General features: G+C 37.4%; 1 protein-coding gene across 1 annotated transcript; it reads right to left on the bottom strand.

Moving 5' to 3' along the window:
* Window positions 1-6,083: 6,083 nt before the first annotated feature.
* On the bottom strand, window positions 6,084-18,637 carry LOC113310274 (anaphase-promoting complex subunit 1-like). Its single transcript, XM_026558888.1, has 36 exons — window positions 18,275-18,637; window positions 18,118-18,181; window positions 17,681-18,034; window positions 17,222-17,327; window positions 16,965-17,125; window positions 16,379-16,566; window positions 16,240-16,309; window positions 15,607-15,777; window positions 15,032-15,516; window positions 14,165-14,624; window positions 13,733-14,071; window positions 13,570-13,653; window positions 13,286-13,378; window positions 13,086-13,145; window positions 12,446-12,544; window positions 12,223-12,363; window positions 12,025-12,105; window positions 11,501-11,572; window positions 11,220-11,291; window positions 10,802-10,895; window positions 10,630-10,712; window positions 10,388-10,444; window positions 10,157-10,234; window positions 9,935-10,056; window positions 9,697-9,857; window positions 9,367-9,443; window positions 9,174-9,287; window positions 8,994-9,095; window positions 8,710-8,850; window positions 8,390-8,563; window positions 8,199-8,262; window positions 7,954-8,093; window positions 7,702-7,859; window positions 7,268-7,346; window positions 7,048-7,146; window positions 6,084-6,872 (listed from the first exon to the last, which is right to left on the bottom strand). The coding sequence occupies exons 1-36, from the start codon at window positions 18,511-18,513 to the stop codon at window positions 6,486-6,488; spliced, it is 5,469 nt and encodes a 1,822-aa protein (XP_026414673.1). The 5' UTR covers window positions 18,514-18,637; the 3' UTR covers window positions 6,084-6,485.
* Window positions 18,638-23,231: the final 4,594 nt, after the last annotated feature.

Here is a 23,231-nt window from a genome sequence, read left to right as displayed (position 1 = left end):
ATCATCAGAAGGTTGATCAGTGGAAGATTTTGTAAAGAGAGTTTGAAAATAGTCAATAAGGATTGAACTGATCTCGGTTCTGTTTCTAGTTACTACATTTTGAGTATTAAGCGTACTTTCTATGTCGTTCCATTTTCTTCTTCTCAAAGTTATTGTACGAAAGTGTGTAGTATTTCTTTCTCCTAATTCAATAATATTATATGTAGATTGTTGTTATGGCTTACTGGGTATCATAAATGAAATCTAATTTTATCAATTTTTCTTTTAATTTTTTCTGTTGATACTCAGTATATCTACTTGCTTTTAGTCCGTCAATATGTTTTAAGGAGTTTTTTTATTTTCTTAGAGGGTGGTCCAATGATATTTCTTTTCTAATCTAGCAGGTTGACTCCTAGAGTAAACAAATTTGTGACTAAAGTTTGAGAAATGTCTTATGTACTGTGATCTTTCCATGTTTCTTTGATAACTTGAATGCATGAACTTTCCTTTAACCAAGTGTTATAGAACTTAAATATTCATTCTTATTTAGTTTCTAAGTTATCAGTATAAAGTAGAATAGGGCAACGATCAGAACCAATGGCCACAAGATGTTTCAGGGAAGCATTAGGGAATTGAAGGTGCCAATCAGCATTAATTACTGCTATATCTAACCTTTCCTGAATGTTTTGGTTACCTTCTCTATGATTAACCCAAGTGAAGTCTGGACCAGAGTAACCCAATTCATATAAGCCAGCTCTTTCTAAAATGTTGATATAATACTTACTATTAGATTTATTAAAGGGAAAGCCTCCCAATTTCTCAGATTGGTTGAAGATCATGTTAAAGTCTCCTAGGACCACCCATGGAATGTTTCTCCTATTTATTTGCATATTGATTTCCTCTAGAAAGTCTCAAGCTATTTTTTAATTAAATGGATGGGGGCTACCACAAAAGCATGTCAAAGACCATTGTTTGCTGTCAAAAGCTAAGTAATCATATTGATGTTCCATTGAACTATTTCAAAGTGAAAACCATCAATCTAAGCTATAGCCATTCTCTCTGGTGTGCCAATTGGTTCAACTATATGGTAATTAGGAAAAGGGGAAATTAGTGATTTAACAAACTGTCTTTGGTTTTTAGTTTTTGAGAGGAAAATAATTTCAGGTTTTTCAGTGTTAATTAGATTTGCCAAGTGATTTTGTGTCAAAGGATTTATGCATCCTTGGACATTCCTAGAAGTTAAAGCAGAAATGAGGAATTTTCAATGCCCTAATTGCTTCATCTAGCAATGGGTACGCCCAACAAGGTTCATAACCGCCATCTCTAGCAATATTGATTCAACTATCTAATTGCTCTACAAATAAATATTTCTCATATTGATTTCGTTATCAATATTTGGGTCTCAATATTTCTCATGTTGATTCCGCTATCAACATTTGATAATTTTATATCGTTCAAGCTTTCAGTATTTTATTGATTCACCAACCAACATTTGGTTCGTCAGTCGACCAGTATTTCAAATTATAATCTCTCCTCATTATTCAACTAACTCTTGACACAAGAAAGGTCTTCTATGATCATTCGACAATGATTATTTTCATAAGTGCTCAGTGCACCAGCATAATAGTTTATGATTGATCGAGCAATCTCATCAAACCATATTAAAGTTATTCGACTATCACTATTGTTTCAATAAGCATAATAATGTGTCGCGGTCATTGATGACCTAATCCAACGTCCATGGTCTGCAAAGCATGTTGTTGTTCCAACATTCCATGCTTCATCATAACCTTGAACTTCATTTATTCAGTTCATAAGACTCATAGTCTTAGGTCAAAGATTGACCACATATTAAATGCATCTGCAAAGTAGACTCACAGATGAGTCATCAATTCATGTCACATGGGGGGATATCACTAGGGTTTTGGTCTGACGGCCTACAACACGTGTGATGTGAGGTACATCCACGATGAAAGTTGTGGTAATTCGTGCAGGCAGTTAAGGGAGAAGATGGAATAATGGATGGTCGATCAACAAAGTCTTTCATGCAACGTGGAAGTGGTTTCTGCACGATCTCCCACTTCCCCATTCTTCTGCTTCCTTCAACTGTCACCACTTACAGGAGATTGATGTGCTTTAGTAAATAGGTTTCTGAAACCTATATGCTTTGATAAGATTAATAAGAGTCAACGTAAGCAAACATACGGCAGTCAAATTACCAAACACTTTCAGAAGATTTCTCTCATCTACATAGAGAATCATTTTCATAGCATTGCGACACATCATATCACCAACAAATCAATCTCCATTGATCTCCACAGAAACTCAGCTTCCCTCCCGACAGACGGACCCTTCTCCTCCTCATGTGACTGAATTGAATGTAGAACAGTCGTTGTTTTGATTTAGGCTAGGGTGTTACAAATTAGTCTTTCGAGCACCTTCTTCAGCGAACATTTACTCCTCCACCAATTTTACCATGAAATCCCGCAGGCCATTTTTACCCACAAACAACTAGACATTAGTGAAAATAGTTGTCTAAGGAGTATTTGGATTTACGTCTAAGGAAATAAGTAATATACCGGTATCATTTGCAAGGTGGACTTCGAAAAAGCGTTTGATAATGTTAATTGGGGATGTGTGGATACTGCGCTTGCAAGATTTGGCTTTGGTTGTAAATGTAGGAGTTGGATTAGATGGTGTATTACAACGCCTAGATTCGTTGTTCTTCTCAAGGGTGAAGCAACTAAATTATTTAGAAGTCAGAAGGGAATCGGGCAAGGTGATCCTATTTCACCATTTTTGTTCATTCTAGTTGCGGAGGTGCTTTCTTTGATGTTTAAATCAGCGGCGAATCAAGGTTTAATTTCTGGTTTCAAAGTAGCTGATCAAGGTATAGTGACAACACAACTTCATTTTGTTGATGATCTAATAGTTTTTCTAGATGATAATGAAGTTCAGGTGCAACATTTGAAGAATATTCTTATAGCGTTTGAAACAATCTCTGGATTAAAAGTAAATTACATGAAAAGCACAATTGTTGGGCTTGGTCAGTTACATAACGGAGAGGTATGTGCTGACATTTTTGGGTGTTCTTCTACCAATTTACCACTGAATTATTTGGGCATTCAATTAGGAAGTAAGTCAAAGTGCAGATTGGTTTGGAATAAAGTGATTCAAAAATTGGCAGGGTGGAAAAGGACTTACTTATCAAAGGGGCAGAGGTTAGTGATGATTCAAAGCGTGTTAGCTAGTCTTCCAGTGTACTACATGAACTTGTTTCAAATTCCAGGCAGTGTAGTTAAAGAACTTGATAGGATTATGTGAAATTTTTTGTGGGGCTCGAGTTCAACAGTTAGGAAGAGGAGTTGGGTTTCATGGACTAAAGTTAATCTGCCGAAAGCCAGAGGTGGTGTGGGTATAAAGAAGTTGCAGTTAGTAAACAAGGCCCTTCATGCAAAATGGATTTGGCGTTATGGCAGTGAGAAACATGCATTGTGGAGAAGACTTATAGCACAAAAATTTGGTGGAGTTCATGAAGTGTTACTTCCTAATCAGTCTAATAGAACTATTGGTCGGAGTCTTTGGATGGGTATTCTTAAATCGAGAGATTTCATAAAATCTGGTACTACTTTGATCATAAGGGATGGGGCTGGTATTTACTTGTGGGAGGATTTGTGGATAGGTGAACAGACGTTAAGATTGAAATTTCCTTCGTTATTCAAAATTTCCAAAGGTAAAAAACTTACTGTGCGGGAGATGGTTTCAGATCAGGGAGTTTGGAATTTACTGTTCGTCAGAGCTTTGAATGAATTAGAACTGCAAGAAGTAATTCAGTTATTACAGGTGATAGGCGATCCTATTTCTACTCTCGATATTGCTGCTACAGATGATAGACAGTGGATATACGGCAATGGGAAAGGATTTTCAGTTGCTTCTGCATACTCAGTTCTTGAAACTGAAGGCTTTATCTCTTTTCCAGATAAGCATCTTTGGAATCCAAAGGTACCTCTAAAAGTCTCGTTTTTTGCCTGGACTCTTTGTTATAGTGGAGCCCCCACTTTGGATCAATTATACAATGCAGGAATGGTCCATAATGCTAATTGTTTGTTGTGCGGTGTTCATGAGGAAACTAATGCTCACTTATTCTTACATTGCAAAACAACTTTTGAGGTATGGTCTTATTTTATGACTAGTTTTGGAATAAGTTGGGTTTTTGCAAGCGATATTAGAAGAACTTTGTGGGAATGGAAGAACAAGAAAAGTAAGAAGAAGCTGAAACGTTTGTGGGGATATTTGCCTTTTTCCATTTGGTGGAGTATGTGGAAGGAAAGAAATAACAAATTGTTCGTAATTTCAGTAGACCTTCTAATCAGATTATTATAGAGGTAAAGTCATTGTTGTTCAATTGGACTTTGCTAATGTTTCATTAGACCTTCTAACAAATTGCATACAGATATTTTCGAATGTTTCATTCTGTCCACTCTTATTTGTAATTGGGATGCATTTATTTGCACATCCATGTAACTTATTTTGGGTTTCTTTATCTCATTTTTAGTGATTCAGAACCCTTTTCAAATAAATTTTGTTCTTTGTCGTCAAAAAAAAAAAAAAGTAATGTACCCTATAGCAAATCACTTGAACCCTAATTTTTCACAAGCAGTTAGGTGGAAGATGCGGTAAAGAATTCTATGGTAGAGAACGCAAGAATTCGGCCATGAGAGACATCAAAATCAGCAGAAGGGGCCTGCAGATAGAGCTGGGTGGAGAGGGAGGTTTTTCTTACGGAACAAGGCCTTTAATTATATATCCGGGACTTCTTCTTTTGCGACCTTCAACGGGAAACCTCCTCTTAGAGTCATCCACAAAAGATTGAGAGTCCAGGCGGAAAAGACATGCATAGATAGTGGTCTCATGACAAGGGCCGACGACAGAAGCTCGGGACGTACGCGGCACAACATCCCTTCGATACCTATCAAACTACAGGATTTGGCAGGTCTACCCCCGGATACCTAGAAAGAATGACAGTTGCCTTAGAGCCGTCCGATGAGTACGCCTACCCGCATAAACTACCAGTACTGGAATTACAACTTTCGTTAGACGAACTTGATCAACAACTCCAGCGCCAATAAACTATTACTCACAGGATGGTCGACGCATGTCGTTAATCCCACGGACTCAACTACTGAAATAAGTTATTAGGCACTCTATACTAAACTACTACTGGCAGACTCCTGGGTGGACGACTGAAATCATCACAAACTGAATCCAACTCAGTCCCGGTTCAGACTTAGAAACTGGTAACCGGGCGGGACTGGATCCCTTGGATATAAAAAGATCATTCTAGAGAGAAAGGGAAAGAACTGTGAGCTTCTTTTAAAACTCCTTGTAATATTTGCCCTAATATTTCCGTCGATCAACTTCTTCCAAAGAATCACTACGATCGTCCCGTTTTCTCTGTTTTCATCCAAAGAAAGAAAGAATTCAGATATGGCTTCTTTATCTATCACACCGATGAAAACCCTGTCTCCTGGTCTTAAATTCCCCACAGCCACAAGAGTTGCAGGATCAACATATTCCGGGGGAAGGTTGGGAAGGTTTTTTTTCAGCCCGATCAACAAAGGGTTTGCAAAATCTGCTCTGGTTATAAAATCGCCTAACATGTCAATTCAACCATTGATGAAATCTTCCAGATGCTTGAGCAAATGTTTTTCAATGAGCGGAGGCGGTGCTGCGCAGGGTGAAACTGTAACCGTAGATACACCAAACGTTGTGGTGTCTCCTTTTATGGGGAAACATCCTATATTGGATGATGGTGGGTCAGGACTCGGTGGTGGCAAGGAACCTCCACCTTATTATCGTGGTGGTGGTGGAGGTGGTGGAGGGTTTTCTCTAGGCGGAAGTTTTTCGTGGGGTGCATTCTGGTTTTTTCTAGTATTTCAGTTTCTAAAGTTCTTTTTCATGAGGGATAAAGAAAGTGAAAAACGGTTTAAGAGGGTGACGGGCAGAAGAAAAACGATTCGACATTATTTGGATTATTGAATGTAGGTATGAGTTTGATGAATTTGGGTTAACGAATGCATTTCGGTGTTTGTATGACTTTTCTGTACTTATAATCTTTTACTGAAATAAACATATAAATAGGGTTCACAATTTTGGATTTTTCATTTACATGCAGCTTATATTATGGTACAACATTTACGCAACTAAACTAAATAGATTAACAATGCTGGTACTTATAGTTGATGGAACAGAATAAACCCGCAAAAACGTCATTCTGCTACTGCTGTAGAATCCGTTACTGTTTCAAGTGTTTGTGTTTGTGGATGGAATCCTGATTTGATGAAGGTTATACAAGGTTTATTTTGCTCTGTCATCTTTAGTTGAACAATATACCTTTCTTCTTCTTTGCACCTGAGTTGTGAAAATAAGAGCAGTCTTGATGCCTGCCGTTGTTGTTGGAGGTAAGTTTGATTAGATGCATGTTTGACAACTTCTGTCATGCAAAATCAACAAGGGATTGTTAGAGAACTCTGCAGCTGATCAATCTCTGAAATGGCGGTAATGTGGGTTCTAGGCAGCAGCAAACGCATAAGAGGGACCGATGATGACTTCTCAACTATGGGCCTAAGTTTTCCTATCGCGGACTTAACCTCGAAAGGAGGTGGGACGCTGAACCACTGAAGATACCAAGCAAGCACTGCATTCTTGTCTCCTTGGACTTGTGACCAATTCGCCCCATTCAGATAGTGATATAGGTCATCCTTAGCTCTTGAATAGTTAATGATTTCTTCAACCCTCTTCCTGAGAGATGCAATGAAGGTGGACTGGACTATACCCCCCTTTGAACTGGTTAATTTCCCACTGATCAAAGCCTCATTGTAGGCAAGTGCAACCTGCATGTTCATAAAAGGGTTACTTCCATCAAATTATCTGCAACACTTCTATGTCCATATTTCGGTTCAGGATATTCAAGTGCCAGCAGAAATAATAAAGTAAAATTCTGGAGGTGAACAACTCTGATAACGAGAAGGGGGATAAATCCTGCAGAAATGCAAATTTAATGATCACCTTTAAACTAGAGATGAAGATGGAGTCACTGAATACGACATTACTGCTGGACACTCGTTCAGCCATCGATCCGATAATTGTGTATAATGAAAGATATACCTGTGTTATTTTCAGCATTGTCATTATTCAAGGTTTTAGATAAGAGCAGCGGACATACATAAAAATTGTGATGTTTCCATTTTACATATTACCTGTAGCAAAGACTGCAATCTCAAATTACCTGTAGCAAAGCTGGTCTGTCCTTGCTCACACAGTCAAATAATACTTGTAAACAGAATTCCTGGAAATCAACGTCCAATCTGCAAATAGATGCTTCATTGAATAAGAAAACAAGTTCCTGAAGATTATAGCTGTTAGTTCTTGAAGATTGTATCTATTAGTTTTCTCTTTTAGTTACTTTAATTTTGTTTAGGTCCTTTGGTTATCCACTGTCGTTGGTGTTCTTCTAGTTCTACTAGTGTAAAATTTATATGGTTCTTAACTTCTAAGATTATTTATTTGCTAAGCTTAAAAAAAAAAGTTCAATTATCCTGGTTCCTGCAAAACTCATCCATGCAAGAAACTGGGAGATTTGGCAAGTATACAAGCAAAAGGGTGCAACAAGATGATAAGAAAACAAACACGTAACAAAAACTACAACAGAATAACACTTGCCTGCTATTCCAAGAAGGGTCGCAGCAAAGCTGCGCAAAAGCTATTAAGCTAGGATCTGATGAGAACGTGCTGACCAGCTGATCAACTTTAAACAAACCTAGTTCACTATTTCCATTGCCACTGGTAGCACAAGATCGTAAACTTGCCAAATCACAAACCTGTCCAAAAAAAAAACAAAAAAATGTCATGCATAGAATGTTACAAGGATGATTCTGATGTATACGAGGGTATCAGGTTAACTATACAACTAACCTTGTGCATCGCTCGTGAGAGCAGTGACTGGCACCCAACAGGGTCATCCACATATGAACAAGCTCCAACTTTCCGTTTGATATAGATTATGCCACCATTAAAGGGGTCATTTTTCTCTCCTGAACTCCACCAGGGTTTATCTGTGTGAAATATAAAAATATGGCAGCAGGATTAGCAATTCTATACTTGTTTTAATAACAAATTCAGAATGGAACAACAGCAGGGGTCCCACACACATACAGTACCTTCTGGAATTAGCTCTATCACCTGAGGCCAATACCTAGGTCCACAAACTTTAACAGTTTTCAGCTATGACAAGATACAAGTAACCTTGGATTAGAAGTGAAGTTAGTGCTTATCATTTAGGTAGACATTTGTTTAACAGGCTCTGGGTAGATGAGTCCAATGTAGGTCGACAGTGAGTAATTCAACTTACAATGGAGCGTTCTGGTAGAATACAAGGTGTAACTTCACAAAAGCTTGTTTCTGAATAATGTTCAGTTTCTGCAACGGTGACATCAAGAGGTGCATAAACTGGCAAACCTGTGTCAACATCAACAGTCTGCACCCAGCGAGCTTCTGTTGCAAGGACATACAAGTGCCTGAACGCCTGTACAAAATGCGCCGTACAGCAAGTTACCTACCGGGCTTACTATAAAACAATGAGATATATATCTTTTCAAGTAAATGATATGACTAGCTCCCTGCTAGTCCTGCAAACATGCCACACACAAGGAAACTCATATCTTATTATACCTGCAAGTGGCATCGATTGTCGTTTGGTCCAGTAGGCAAGCGGGGATAGAGGGTAATCAGCAAAGCAGCAATTGAACTGTTTGAAGTTGAAAAGGTCCGCATTCCTCCACCAAGGAACAAGAAACCAATAGCTAAACTAACCTGAAAAAAATATTGAAAATATAAACATGCTGGAGATAGAGAAATCATATCTCCGAATGACGTAAATTTAAGAATAACGGATAAGGGAAAAAAGTAATGTCTAAATACCAAATAATTGTATTTACACAATAAATAAAACATACAGCCATTTGAAAACCATAATTAGCATGTCCATCTGAAGAGCTTCGACAACGAAGAAATCTTAACAGACGAAAAGTTTGGAGATGGCCAGATCCCGCCATAACCTAACAAGGTTCAGAAGCTTGGTCAGATTTTGAAGCAATAAACAGATTAAGCATATCAGAGAGCAATCTTCTAATTACCACTGAGAGGGAAAGAACAATGAGGTGCAAGCATATTTCCAATGTGCCTCGATCTACATATAGTGATAAACCTTTAGGCAAAGTTCTCACACTTGCACCAGTCACAGGCTTAATCTGCAGAGGTAGATTGATTGATTAAGTTTAATCATCTCAAGGAACAAAGATGTAGAGCCACATCAGAGCAAAAAATAACCTCATTTAAGAAGTAGATAGCATAATTATAGAGCAACTCCTGTGCATTGCTATTTCTGGTACCAGCATACCTCAACCCTGCCAACAACCACTTTACACAAATCACACAAACAAATTCAAATATAACATTACTGTAAGAACAATTATCTAAATAATCTTCTGTGCAATCTCAAGGAAACAACAGGTAAGGACACCTATAGCAGAAAGATGTCGGAACTTACAAGAGATATTAAGAAAAAGAACAAACCTAACTCCAGAAATAAGGAATTCAAGTACAAAAAGTATGGCAGCATCAAAATGAACTGCAATTTACATGACAAAGGAAACCTACCGAGAGAAACGCATGATCCAGCTAATATATTGACATACGCCTGAACTAGTGCTTCTACATCGATTTCATCAGTCTCTCCATTCTCATCTCCTAGGTTTGCAACCCCAATCTTCACAATTTCAGGAATCTGGGATTGAATCCATTCTCCAGATGGCTGAACTCTGCATGCACCAAATCGACACTAAATAAACATTCGTCGAGGGGTACTTCATTGTCGGTCCAAATAATAGTACCATACCTGCTCCACATTATCAAGTTCCGAGCAATGACACGCAGCATTATGAAATCAGGCCTTACATATTGCAAGTCAAAATGAGTCTGTGGGATAGAAAGCTTTGAAGCCGTAACCTCCGATTCTGTCTGTAGGAAGATAAGTGAAAAGATATGATTAAGGACATATTGCAGGGATTGGATTGCTAACACTAAGAAACTACTTAAACTTTACTTGTCAACATCTTACCTTCAGAAACATTAAAGCTAGAGCAATTATAGCACCAGGTGCAGTTACATCGACATTGACTGGTGTGACATCCATCATCTAACCATACCAAGAGGGTGACACGGCAATTCCATTAACATCACTACCGATACAAGATACTTGCTGCAATTACTCTAAGATGTATAAAGATAAATTCACATGCACGAACAGACCCAAAAAGGAAACTAAAGGCTGGCTGCACAGTTACTGTACCTGCCCGGCAGAGCGGTTGGGATCGTCAACAGATGGTGGTGTGGTAAAAGATCTATCCTGATAAAGACAATGAATTTGGATGTTATCATCAAAGAATAAATGAGAATCTAGGAAAAGCTTGTTAGACAACACGTATAAGGACAAATTTTAACCATGTGCTGAGTTAACCAAATATCGTACAGACAAAACATAAATGCTGATAAAGCTACATAAGTTTGAAGAAACAAATCCAGCAGCCGTACACTATGATGCTCTTTGCCACCAATATACTGGAATAGACGGTCCACCAAAGTGTCCATGAAACCAGATGCGTCTTCCCCTCGACCTTTATCAAAAGTTAAACCACATCAGAAGGCATGGCCTACTGGTGCTAAATTCATGTAACTTACTAACTGTGACGAGAATGACGCGTACCCAAAGCTACGAGCCCCAGTGCAGATCCTGCTGCAACAGCATAGCCTTCTCTTTCAAGTACATTATCACCTCCACTTCTACGCCCGATTTCCCCCTTTCCAAGCAGTTGAAAAAACATACCAGTGAGTCATATAGAAAGAACATGAGCAGCAAAATTCAAGTTATAGCTTATAAGAATACAATGTTAAGAATTATGAATTAAACTGAAAAGCTATTTGTCTTCAGATGCAGCTATCAATCATACTGACCAGTTATGTCGTTCAGTTCTTTTTTCTTACTCTTTAATGACTAGCTATTATACATTTCTCAGAATATTTAAGAACTAAATGGAAAAAATAGAACTATTTCATTAAAACTTTGAACCTAAATATTTTTCAGTGGAGGTACTTAAGGCTGCTACAGACACAGAACAGAATACCAGAAGAATTTGTAGAGTTTGTGGATGCGCTGATCCTTCATAAAGTATCCCAATAGCCATGAGAGCTGCTGACTGAGGAAAAAACAATAAGAAGTTTAAAATGATTCAGAAGAGGCAAAACCTATTAGAAGCTTATCTGAAAAAAATTCTCTACACAAATATCATGAAATCAATTGAATTTTTTTTGTATCTTCTCTGTAACCAAGGGCACCCCATGATCCTGGTGATAGATGTATACAAGTAAAGAGTGGTGGTAACGCCAAGCATGAGATCTTCTTTACCTGCAAAAGTGTTGGCAATTCCAATTCTGGAAAGGTAGATGGATGGCGAGAAGGAATATGAAAATAAAGAGCCTGCAAGGAGACAGTATCATGTTCAGCAAAATATTAACTGGACTTTCACCTTGGAAACATAAAAGACCGCTCTAGAATCAATCATGAGCAAGTTTAAAATATTAGGAAGAGAACTAAAAGTTTCACCTTGGACCCATTCCAATATATGCCCAAAGTTTAAAACAATCAAGAGCACCAAGTTTCAAAACACCGTAAACCACTAAAATTATAAATCTGTATGCTGGCACATCTTCTACCATCCAGTAAATCTTTAAACTTATGTGAATCCATGCAGTCCTTTTCTGGATTAGTAAGACTACTTTTAATAATATACCCTAAAGGTAAGGATGCAAAATATATAGAGATCATGTACTCTCCTGAGAAGTAATCTTATCAATTAAGCTATGAATAGAAACCAACATACATTAACACGAGTATAAAGAGACTATACGAAAGGCTTAACATAGTTTTACCTTAGATACAGCTGGCTGCATAGTTCCCCTATGGGATGCTGCCAAACCAAGCATCAATCCTACAGTCGTGCTTTCGTGCTCCTGTTAGTTCTTAAATGAGAAACTCTATATGTTCTATGCATGGAACTTATTTCTTAATAAAACAGAAAATATTAGAATCTGTAATTAAAGGCAAAACAATTAAGTGGAGTACTACACCTGTGAGAAATACTGATAAGTGTCAGTGACAGTTAAAACACGCAACTGTCCATGCAATCCTATGGCAAGGAGCAGTCCTGCGTGGGTAACATTTGGCTCCTCGGGTTTGTTATATGTTATCCATGTTCTTGAGATTTTCCCCTGCCAAAAACAGTACCAGATGCATTAGTGGTTCCAGCGTCGATTTACAAAACATCTCTTATTACATTACACAATGACAAACCTGTAAAGGTGACAGTCTTAACCCAGCAGCAACAGCATTATGAAACTCGGGCCAAGTTCTAAGTTCCTGTATATTTCTTATACTTGGATCAAGATTTACCTGTTCGAGGGAAAAACTGATTGATATAAATACAATAGACTAACTATAAAACTAAGAGGCCAGCATTGTCTAGTAACATTCTGAAACTAGAGAACACGGGAAAGCCGTAAAAATAAATACAATAGACTAACTATAAAACTAAGAGGCCAGCATTGTCTAGTAACATTCTGAAACTAGAGAACACAGGAAAGCCGTAAAGATTTGATGGCAATCATGTAGCCTTACATAATACAATGATCTGCAGGACTTAAATGACATTTTGGTTATTTGTCGAAGCTGAAGCATGAAAAGATAATTAAAACCTCTCAACTCGGTATAAAGATTGGAGCATATTTAATAATTGCAGACTAAAAAGTTTACTTGAAAGAGTAGTTTTAAAAAAATTAATAATCTACTTGAGAGGGTGATTTTTGGAACAATAAAATGCTTGATATTATTATCTGCCAAATCTTTTCCGCTCATTAACATATATCGTATCTGCTAAATTACGTGACCAAATGTAAGCCTGTCATAATTAAATGGAAAATGTGAAAGAACGTACAGTTGCATTTTGCTGAGCGGGCAAGCGACCTGCCAAGACAAGCTTTGGAACCACGAGTGCCTACAGATATCAACACAAGTTTAGAAACAAAAAAACATATATATACATCATAAAGCCTCTAACACTAAAGCAAACTATAAAATTCACAATGACATAGATTTCTTCTTGATAATGATTTTCAAATACCAAGATGGAGGTACCTCTGTCAAAAGAGTGCAGGTTGTAGCAAGAGTAAATGCTCCACGACCGAATGGGATAGCAGTAGTCCTTTGTGCGAGCTGCCATAGCTGAGCCTTCGAGGTAACAAAACAAAAATAAACAAATTTGAAGAACATATATGAGAAAAACTGCAAAATAATGACAACTTCATGGAAATAAGAAGAGACATGCCCATGTCTCTGATCTAACAGCCTAACCATTTTACAAGAAGTAAATGATCCCAAGCACAATGACAATATTTTCAAGGTCAGTTAAAAGTATTTACCTGTTGTTGGTCTTGATCAGATGCAGTAGGACTCCCAGACGTTTGCACCGAGACAGGCCTTGCCGAGCACAAAAGGCGCCTAACCTGGGGAATCAACAAGTTACATGTAATATGTAGTTACAGCCAAACTAAAGAAATTGCCTGACTAAAATGCTCCAGTTACCTCATTTAATCGCAGATCCCGCCCATACCGCAGCTGTGTGCTAGAGTTGAAGATATGCTCCATACCATCTTCTGTCGATCCCTCAAGAGAATCAGCATCTTCAATCGTGAAACCATCTAATCTCGTTGCATCAGAAACTGATGAAGGGGTCGTGACCGGATGTAAATGCAGCATGTACGGAGTAGAAACAGAAATTAAGTTAACGCTCGTTTGGGATTCCAGCTCTTTGGATTTGCTTGAGTGTTCTGCACATGACAATGCTAAATCCTCTCGACCAATAAGCACATAAGCAGCTGCAGGCCAGTCTGTGGGGGGAGATTCTCTGCATTTGTCCAGAGCCTATGTATGCAAAACAAGAGATGTATCTTTAATTAGATGATTAACTAGAAGATGCATAAGGTCAGTTTATGAATTACGACTAATGGAACCCACATGTCGCAAAGGAAGTGATACACCAGCAGGCAGTAGGTCTAGTTGTTGCAACCCAAATTTTTCTGCAACCATTGCCAAGATAGTGAGCTCCTCAGAAGTACAGAAGGCTCCAGTAGCAATTTCACAATGAACACCAGTCGAAAGCTTCTTGCCAACCCTTTCAGCCCCTAATAACAGGCTATAAAATGAAACTATCTTTCTGGCCCAGCTCACGACGGAACATCCATCTTTGCAGATTAAAGGTGGAAGATCATTAACGCTAGCCAAATGACAACCACGCTGCAAACAGCACTCAAACCATCTGAATAAGCTCGGAGGGGTTCTAGGTGAACAAGGGGTCTCGACAGTCCCCACTTTTTGGCTCATGTGAGGGAAATCACGGACGTAGTAGTCTACATAGCTTTCCTCACCAAGAATACCAGCTACATCAGATAATAGAACAACCAGAAGTCCTAAGTCCCTGCAACCACAGGCATATATATTCAGCAAAAGATGTGCCTAAGGATAGCAGAAGAGCCCTAAGTTACCAGAAGTGCCAGAATTAATTAAATAAATGATAAATGAGAGGAAGAAACAAAATCATTGAGGGAACAACTCATAAAGAGTCCCGCCAATTATGTCCACATTTAGCTAGTAGTGTGGTAAAATAAATGGAGAAAATATTGCAGATAGTAAGGTCTAAACCGCCAAGAGAAATTGATGAAGAAAATGTGAAGTCAGCTAGCACCAACACACGAACAAAAGCTTTGAATTCTAAAATTTCAGTTAGTTGCTTCATGTTTTTATTCCTATAGTTGTGTGCTTCTCAAATGCCTGGAGTACCTTTGCCAACCACACAAAAGTAGTACACACTGAACCAGAGTTTACCTTTTACGAAGGTTATCCAATTTCAAACTCTCATAGAGAGCATGCAAGGCATCCAACGTCTCCAGCAGAAGCTGTGCATACAATGACTTCTCGGGGATTTGTTTATTCCCTACGTTTGGTCTAGAACTATCTTTAAAGTCAAGATATTTTGAGGAAGAAGTCCCAGTTAAAGAAGTAATGTTGCAGTAATTCTTGTGAAATTTGCTGCTAAGTAAAAACTCCCAGGATGAAGGCAGCATACCACCAGAACTCTTTTCAGGAATAAACTTCAATTTTCTACACATTTGCAGTATAATATTACTAAAAGCCTCCCACTCTGAATTGACACAAGAATCAGCATTTGACAAATATGCAGAGTCACCATCGCCCCAAAGAAGAATCAGGAAGTGATTATAGAAATTAGAATGTAACCCATGTGCCATTGCCGTGATGCAGTCATTTGCCAAGGAAGAAGAAGGGCTTCTTCTTAAAGCACATCTAAACACCTGCAGATTATTACAGATCTAGTCAATCTACAAATACATACCCATCAGTGATTCAGATTTCCAACCACAGAATGGAGTGGAATAACACACCTGTCCATTACTAAGAATTACATTAACTCGACCTTCAACAGCCTCAGCCAGTCCTGTAATTTTTAACTCATTGCGAAAAGATGATGATGCTGAAGAGCTAGGATGAGATGAATGCATGCCTTTACCCAGCCCAGATGGTAGTGAATACATACACAGACATTGCTTTCCAGACTGCAGTTTTACACATGGAAATGACACAATCATTTATTGTACAGAAGTATAAGCAACAATCATCCGAGCTATAATAAAATGACCACAATAAGATATGTTGGAATCCTAAGGATAAGAGTCTTCAAAGAATGTCGACATTATCTGTATTGGATGATTTAAACATTTGAAGTGCTTTTGTTGAAACAGCTGCTATGGACACCAATGTAAAAATAACTCTCATGCTAAACATTTAAAATAACAAAAACACAACTGTCATAATGGTGAATATTAAAGGGAAAAAATGGTATCAAATATATCTACATGTTTATGTAAGCAATTAGATGAACATTTGTTCGTGCGAAATGACTTCCTTCAAACTTTAATGAGAAACAATGCTATCTAAGTTTCATAACTTTCCATAAATACCGTGCTTTCAACCACATAATTTACAAACAAGATAAGCATAATAAAAAGACAACTTACATAAAGAAGAACGATGTTTTCCGGAGCCAAGACAATGATGTCACCAAATGGCAGCAACCCATCTTTTACTCTGCAGAAAAACTTGAATGAGGGCATGTGCAAGAACGGTGCACTAGAAAAGAAACAGAGGTTTTATTACCTTGGCCGTGTCACAATCACACAAGCAGCATCAATTGCAGGGATACTCCAGCTCATATCAGGTTTGATATCAAAGAGAATTTCATTATTTATCTCTACAGTTTGGAGTCGTAAACAGAGAAGTATTTTTTGTTGTTGCAGAAGGAAACAGATAATAGGTACCCCATCGACTTCCGTTGCCAGAAAAACCTGAGGAAGATCAAATTAAAAGGCCATACAAGATGTAGAGGGCGAACTTTTAAATATCTAAAAACAAGTGGAAAATGAACAGAACAAAATAATAACAACCAAAGATAAAAGCATCACAACTTCATGATAGAAGAAATTGCATTCTGCAGCATCCATACACAGAAATAAGTTATCAAGGTTAAGACACAAAACATAACCAGTCAACGCATCTAATGATATGTACTTCTCAAGTATCTAGAAACTATTGGGATCAGATGGATACACGTTGAAGAGCATATAAGTGATACAAAAATGAAATCATGCATCAAAGAAGACTTCACCTGACAATTATTATATATACAAAATTATATTCCTATCCTTTTACCAATGGAATAACACGTTGTAATTAAATCAAGCACCTTACTAGCAGCAAACTGAGCACCCTTTCCCTGCCATATTCTCCGGAAAAAGAATTGTTTAACTAACATCCCGTCGGGAAGCACTTCACACGAATTTGCACTGGCAGATCCAGGATTGGAACCAACAATTTCAATGGACCAGAGGGAATGTTGCATTTTTCCTGTCCAAAGCATCAATACGGTAAGCATCTGAATAACATCCACCAAATTCAACTTAGCTTTGATAAGTAGATAGAGGGAGGAGAGGGATGTCGAACCTTTGTGGTATGTTGCCATTAAAGGAACAACATCACTAGTCCAAATAGTTCTTTCATCAAAATCTTTCATCACGTTCATATGTCCCCTTTCTTCAACAAAGGTGGCCTGATAATGTAAAGTACCCAACACTTACTTAAACCAAATAAATTGTTACACCTTTAAACATAAAAAAAAACTCAGTTTGAAAGGCGACATGCGTTCAGTTAGCTAGTGTAACAACAATATATTGTTAGAAGAGCAGTTTGAGTTTTAAGATCACAAAGAGGAACTTGGGCTCTTTTGAGATCTAGTGTACACAAATATCGCAAACTGTGTAACAACAGGCCATGAAAGCTATTCATAGATGTGGATGTACGCTGTATGGAAACAATGACTATCTACCACACATTCCAGTAATGTCTTTCACAAAGGAGAAGAAGAAAAATAGTATGTCACTAAGAGGATTTAAAAGTTCGTACCTGAGGTTCTTCCAGCAAATCTTTTAGAACCAGATGCGACGATTGCTTAGTTATATGTCCCTTATCAAATGAATTACGTGTATTTGGATGCAATTGTGGACTATACCCATGATCTCTTTTCGGACGTGCACTAACAAATGGACTCGAAGAAGATGAAAAAGGTACATAAGGTAGTTGATTTCCCTCAGTTCCTTTTTGAAGGATTACCCCATACGGAACAGGCCAAATTGACACAACTGTATGTGGGAGAGGAACCCTCACTACTTCGCCAGAGGTATTATAAATTGCCAAAGTATCACGTTGTAATACACATAGCACTGATTCTGAATTGACACCCAAACGACACCAACATGCCTAAATTACAAACAAATTCATTAATGCACAGATTTTCACACCCAAATTCAAAGTAAGTACTGATTAAACTAGAACTCAACTACCTTTAAGACGGTAGAAGGAGATGTATATCTCTTCTGAATACGAGAACCTGAGCTCCATATTATCCTATAATAATAACAAAATCGCCATCAAAACGAATTTTGATTACACCAAAATTATGTGAAAATTAATGGAATTACTTGGGAAATATAAACTTACCGATTTCCACGAATGAAGAGTTCGTGATCACTTTGATCACAAGAAGAAGAAGCAGATGAATCGTAATCGAATGAATTGTCATTCTCACGAGTGATTTTAGGGTTGAAAAGGAAGTAATCGTACTTTTCTGGTTTGTTGGCGGCACTTTCAAATGGTTGTTTTCCGTCTAATGCTTCTGCTATCAAACCAAATGGTTTGAATTCACCAACAACTGTGAAATTCCTACTTCTAATCGACATGATAACAAACCCTAGTTTACTTTCTCTCCGTCTCTCTCCCGCTCTTTTGGAGATTTTGAGTTTGGGGGAAAGAGCGGGCAAATTTCTTAGACGGGTTTAAACCCTAGTTAATGACTGACTGGGTTTTAGCAACTTCTTTTTTTTCTTTTCCATACCACTTGGGGTTGCAAAGGATTAAATCGTCCGAAACATAAATAATTGAGGCTTAATACATTCCTTTTACCCCTCCGACCAAATTTACTTGCTTAATTTGGATTTCGCAAAAACTTGAAAGAAATTCAAATTATTTCCACATACACCATCGATCTTTCAAATTATTTGTTCAAAATATTAGTTTTCATATCATATTTTTTGTTTCTTTTCTGATAATTAGATAATTTTAATAGGAAATATACTAATTGTTTGGTACAAATTTGTTAAAAAAAACACAATTTAGGCAAGTAAAGTTGGACGGAGGGAGTATTAGTTTTATTACATTATTATCATTAACTAATCTACCAGGGAGGTAATTGAATGTGATTTTAAATGATTTCGGAAAAGTTTCCAAATTTATTGTTAGTCCATAGAAATTTTTGGAGAGTCACCTAATTTCTTTTGTTATTAGTTAGTCCGGCTAGTTTGGGGCCTATATTTGGGTCCTATAAATTTTTTCAACCAACTTAAAGAGAAGGATATGGGGTGTCTAAAAGATAGTAAAATGCTAAATTAACCTCTAAAAACCCTTAATTATTTTAACACAAATACAAATACGAAATCATAATCACTTAATTAACAAATACAAAAATCATTAATCAAAACTCAATTTCTTTTTTTCAATTTCCATCAAAATCAAAACTAAAACCTAATCAATCACAAACAACAATTGAATTCTAATTTCTTTTTGGGTTTTGAAAAAAAACTCGAAAATAAACAATTCAAGTCATTGAGTTAAATCCATTCCTTCTAAGAGGAACTCAACAATGATTCATCTCTAAATCTTTGGAATTCACTCATCAAATTTTCTGAAAATCAACTCAGAATCGATTTATGTGTGCACTAGATTAGTCCGATTGTAGTTGATGTTACAAGCAATCGGGTTACGCTAATGCTCACATAAACCGATTCTGGGTTCAAGTTCGAAATTGTAGAGAAATAAAGAATCGGACTATTCGTGCGTCTATATAATCCTATTGTGACCGTTAACGACTTTATTTTTTAAAAAATTATTGTCGTTGGTCCCTTGTGTATATAAATAGGATAGCCTATTCTCTGTCATTCACTACCTTATTCAAAGAAATTTATTCGCATTGTTCATTTTTCATTCGAAAATGTCAAATTCATCATCATCGACTACCAACTCATTCGAACACATAATTGGAAGATGCAAACGAACTACTCTATCATCGTCAACTACCAATTCAACTGAAGACATAATTAGAGAAGCAAACGAACTACCATATCATCGTCAACTGCTGCGACGAAAGAAGAAGACATACTCAAGGCAAAGAAACGGGATGAAGACCAATTCCAACTAAGGGAAAGATTGAAGGATGTTGAGGAATAGACCGAATGGGTTAAAAATTATTACATAGTCAAGGATCTTCCCGAAGAACATCAACATGAGAGTATATTTTGGATTCAAGTTGGTTTGGGTCCTTTCGTTCCAAAGTTGGGCGATAAGCGCAAAACACCACGCTATCAATATAATGCAGCCCACGTTTGTTCTAGGACGCTTCACGTTACAAAATTGTGCACCAAGTACAATGAGTTTCTCGCTAGGCACAGAGGTGACAGGTTTGCGACACGGGATGCTTATATGGAGTGGAGGAAAGAGTCGTTTTATCATTTCGAAGCCGCGTTGATAGTTGAAGCTCACACTAAGAAATAGAAAGTTTTCATTTTATGCAGTTAAAAGATCAATGTGGTAGTCTAGAACCGTGCTAGTTTAAATTTTAAGAGTTTATGAAAAGTGGGAATGGTCCACAATCGGATCATGTTTGACCATATGTAGTCCGATTATTGAATTAAAAATTGTCTGTTTTTCTGTAACTTTTTTTATCCAGAATCGGATTAAATTATCGTCCACATAGACCGATTCTGAATGAAACTCAGACAAGTTTTGTTCAGAATCGGTTTATAATAACTCCAGTGTAAACCGATTACTATTTGAATTCAGAATCGGTTTATAGTAGTTTCATTGTAAACCGATTCTGAAAAGGAAAAAAAACCCTTCAAAATCGGACTTTAACAACGTATAAAAAGACCAATTATGTTACAAATTTCAGGAATCTAACTACCCAAAAAAGACAAATCACTTTCATTAATTAAGCTTGGTTCAGTTTGCAACATAGAATATATGAAAGCGACAAAATATAAGCATCTGATAGTTCAAGTTCTTAACAAAAGGAAAATACTCATTCCAACACATGGAGAACCTTCCTTTGATCCGGCACGACCAATTCCTCCCACTGCCTCATGTTGGGCTCGTATTTTTTCAGTCATTCCTTTGTGAGCTCTGAGTCCTCATGAAACCTACACACCGGTGGTAATGGACAATCTTCACATAGTCTAAAACCCATATTATGAATGTTGTTATGGTTGAATAAAACAATTCTCCGATCCTTAAGCGATTCATCCCAAATGGTGTATTTCGGTGCGTATGTAAAATATGTTCCCTTACCAAATAAATGAACAACGCAACTCCACGTTTCCGCCAAGAGATGACCACATAGAGGCATTCTCATCCAATACGCTTGGGTAATTGGTCCATTCCCCTTTGTCCCTTGTACTCTAGCAACCATTTTATCAAATTTCACTTCTTTGTATTTTCTTGTTTTTCATTCCTTCATCATCGATATGTAAAATTCCTTGTCTTCTTGTAGGCGCAAGGCCATCATCTTTCTAAAATATTGGCATTGGGTTAAGTTCTCATCGTCCGCCAAACTTATATGGCCTATTTGTTCTGACGAAACGTGATAACCACAATTCCCACCCGCATCCACGTCGTCGGTAGATAACACATAGGGCTTAATGATTTCAGGAAGTTTCGAATAATACTCCTCGAATATGGTGTAACATGTTTGATGGGGTGTTAGAGTACTGCTCGGTTGACCTCGCAAGCGTTGCTATCTCAAGCTTGTTTGTCAAGTTTAGTTGCGAAAACTATAAGTCTTGATTTCTAGTCTACTTATAGCTAAGTCTCGGATTAGGATAGAAAGTGTAGTTGAGCTTTAGAATTCACGGCATTCATCTATTGAATACGAAGAACTACTAAAGGGAGATTGTGGAACTTCACCAACAAAATGTATGTGGAGAGTTGGACTAATCTATCACTCAAAAGTCTACCTACTATATCTCCTATTTGAGACAAAAGTCGTATAGCTATATAGACTTCGATTATACACATTTGATATTCGAGCTGAGTTTAACTCGCTTACATATTTCTCAAAATATGTGTTGGTAAGCTTTCGCTTTAACCAAGTTCATTTTATATTCTTGACGAAAGTCAAAAGGCGATTATGTGAAAATCACCTGGTAACATCTTACATGATTTGTGCGAGACAGTCATTTGACGTATACTCATAATGTTTCTTATTTATCATTCGATCACTTGAAAATTGCTTTGAAGCTAATAGTTTGTGTGAGGCATCTATTATCTTCTTCTAAGAATGTTTCAATGATTGAAATGGAGTTTAGAACAATTAACCATGATTGGATATAGCACAGTATGCGTACTTGTATGCTAACTGTTGCGAGTTATTCCAAAAGTCCCGAAACCATAGTATGCATACCCGTATGCATATTGGTTGGTTTAATGAAAGTCCGGGAACTTAGTATGCATACCCGTATGCGTACTGGGGTGAGGTTCAGTTCTGGGAATTTCTGCTGAGTTTGGAAAGTATGCGTACCCGTTCGCATACTGGCGAACCCAAACCAAGTCTGGTCACTTAGGTTTGCGTACCCGTCTGCATACTTGAGTAGGTTATGTTCTAAAATCGGTTTGTTCATGAACTAATACATTTATATAATAAGGAATGCAATCTTTTGCAAATCGTGGCTATAATGTTCATGAATTGATTCATGTGAATAAAAATCGATTTTGCTTCAATTGTGTCTTGTATACTTCTATGAGAATATAAACAATTGAACAACTCTAGAACTAGTTTCATTTGATTCATTTGAACTAGTTATGGTTAAGATGATAAGCAGATTGATATGAAAGTGTTCATATGGCTAACTTCGGTTAACTATTATTGATCCAACAAGGTGCACACGTTTAGGTACGGTTACTCATATCTAAATGAAGTCACTTTTAATTTGTGTGTAACAATCTAAGTTCGATCTTACAGTTGAAAGATATTAGCTTGAGTCACCTTGATTTATCAAAAGACGGAACAAAACTCATAGGTATTTCTATGGGAGACAGAGTTATCTATTCAATAGACTTTTCTGTGTGAGGAAGATTGGTTTATCAAGTCTTCGACTTTGGGTCGTAGCAACTCTTAGTTGTGCGTGAGATCAGCTAATGGAATCAAGTGCACAGAGTCCTGTTGGGATTCAGAGGCGTAAGGAACGCGATTGCACCTTGATCAATGTGACATTGGTTAGGGCTCAACTACATTCCAGTCTGAAGTTAACTTGGAGTAGTCTAGTGTCTGTAGAGGCTTAATACAATATGGTGTTCAAATCTGGACTAGGTCCCGGGGTTTTTCTGCATATGCGGTTTCCTCGTTAACAAA

Source organism: Papaver somniferum, chromosome 9 (genome assembly GCF_003573695.1).
Source record: "Papaver somniferum cultivar HN1 chromosome 9, ASM357369v1, whole genome shotgun sequence".
In the NCBI taxonomy this organism is placed as follows: domain Eukaryota; kingdom Viridiplantae; phylum Streptophyta; class Magnoliopsida; order Ranunculales; family Papaveraceae; genus Papaver; species Papaver somniferum.
This window is presented reverse-complemented; position numbering and strand designations above follow the sequence as displayed.

Bases quoted from the DNA above. Each gene is read 5' to 3' on its own strand.
- LOC113310274 (XM_026558888.1), bottom strand. From the start codon at position 18,513: ATGTCGATTAGAAGTAGGAATTTCACAGTTGTTGGTGAATTCAAACCA. The intron at 17,328-17,680 runs GTACGAACTTTT...TTACATTATCAG, and splicing joins ATTTGCTGGAAGAACCTCAG to GCCACCTTTGTTGAAGAAAG. The intron at 17,126-17,221 runs GTTCGACATCCC...TGCTTTGGACAG, and splicing joins AATGGCAACATACCACAAAG to GAAAAATGCAACATTCCCTC.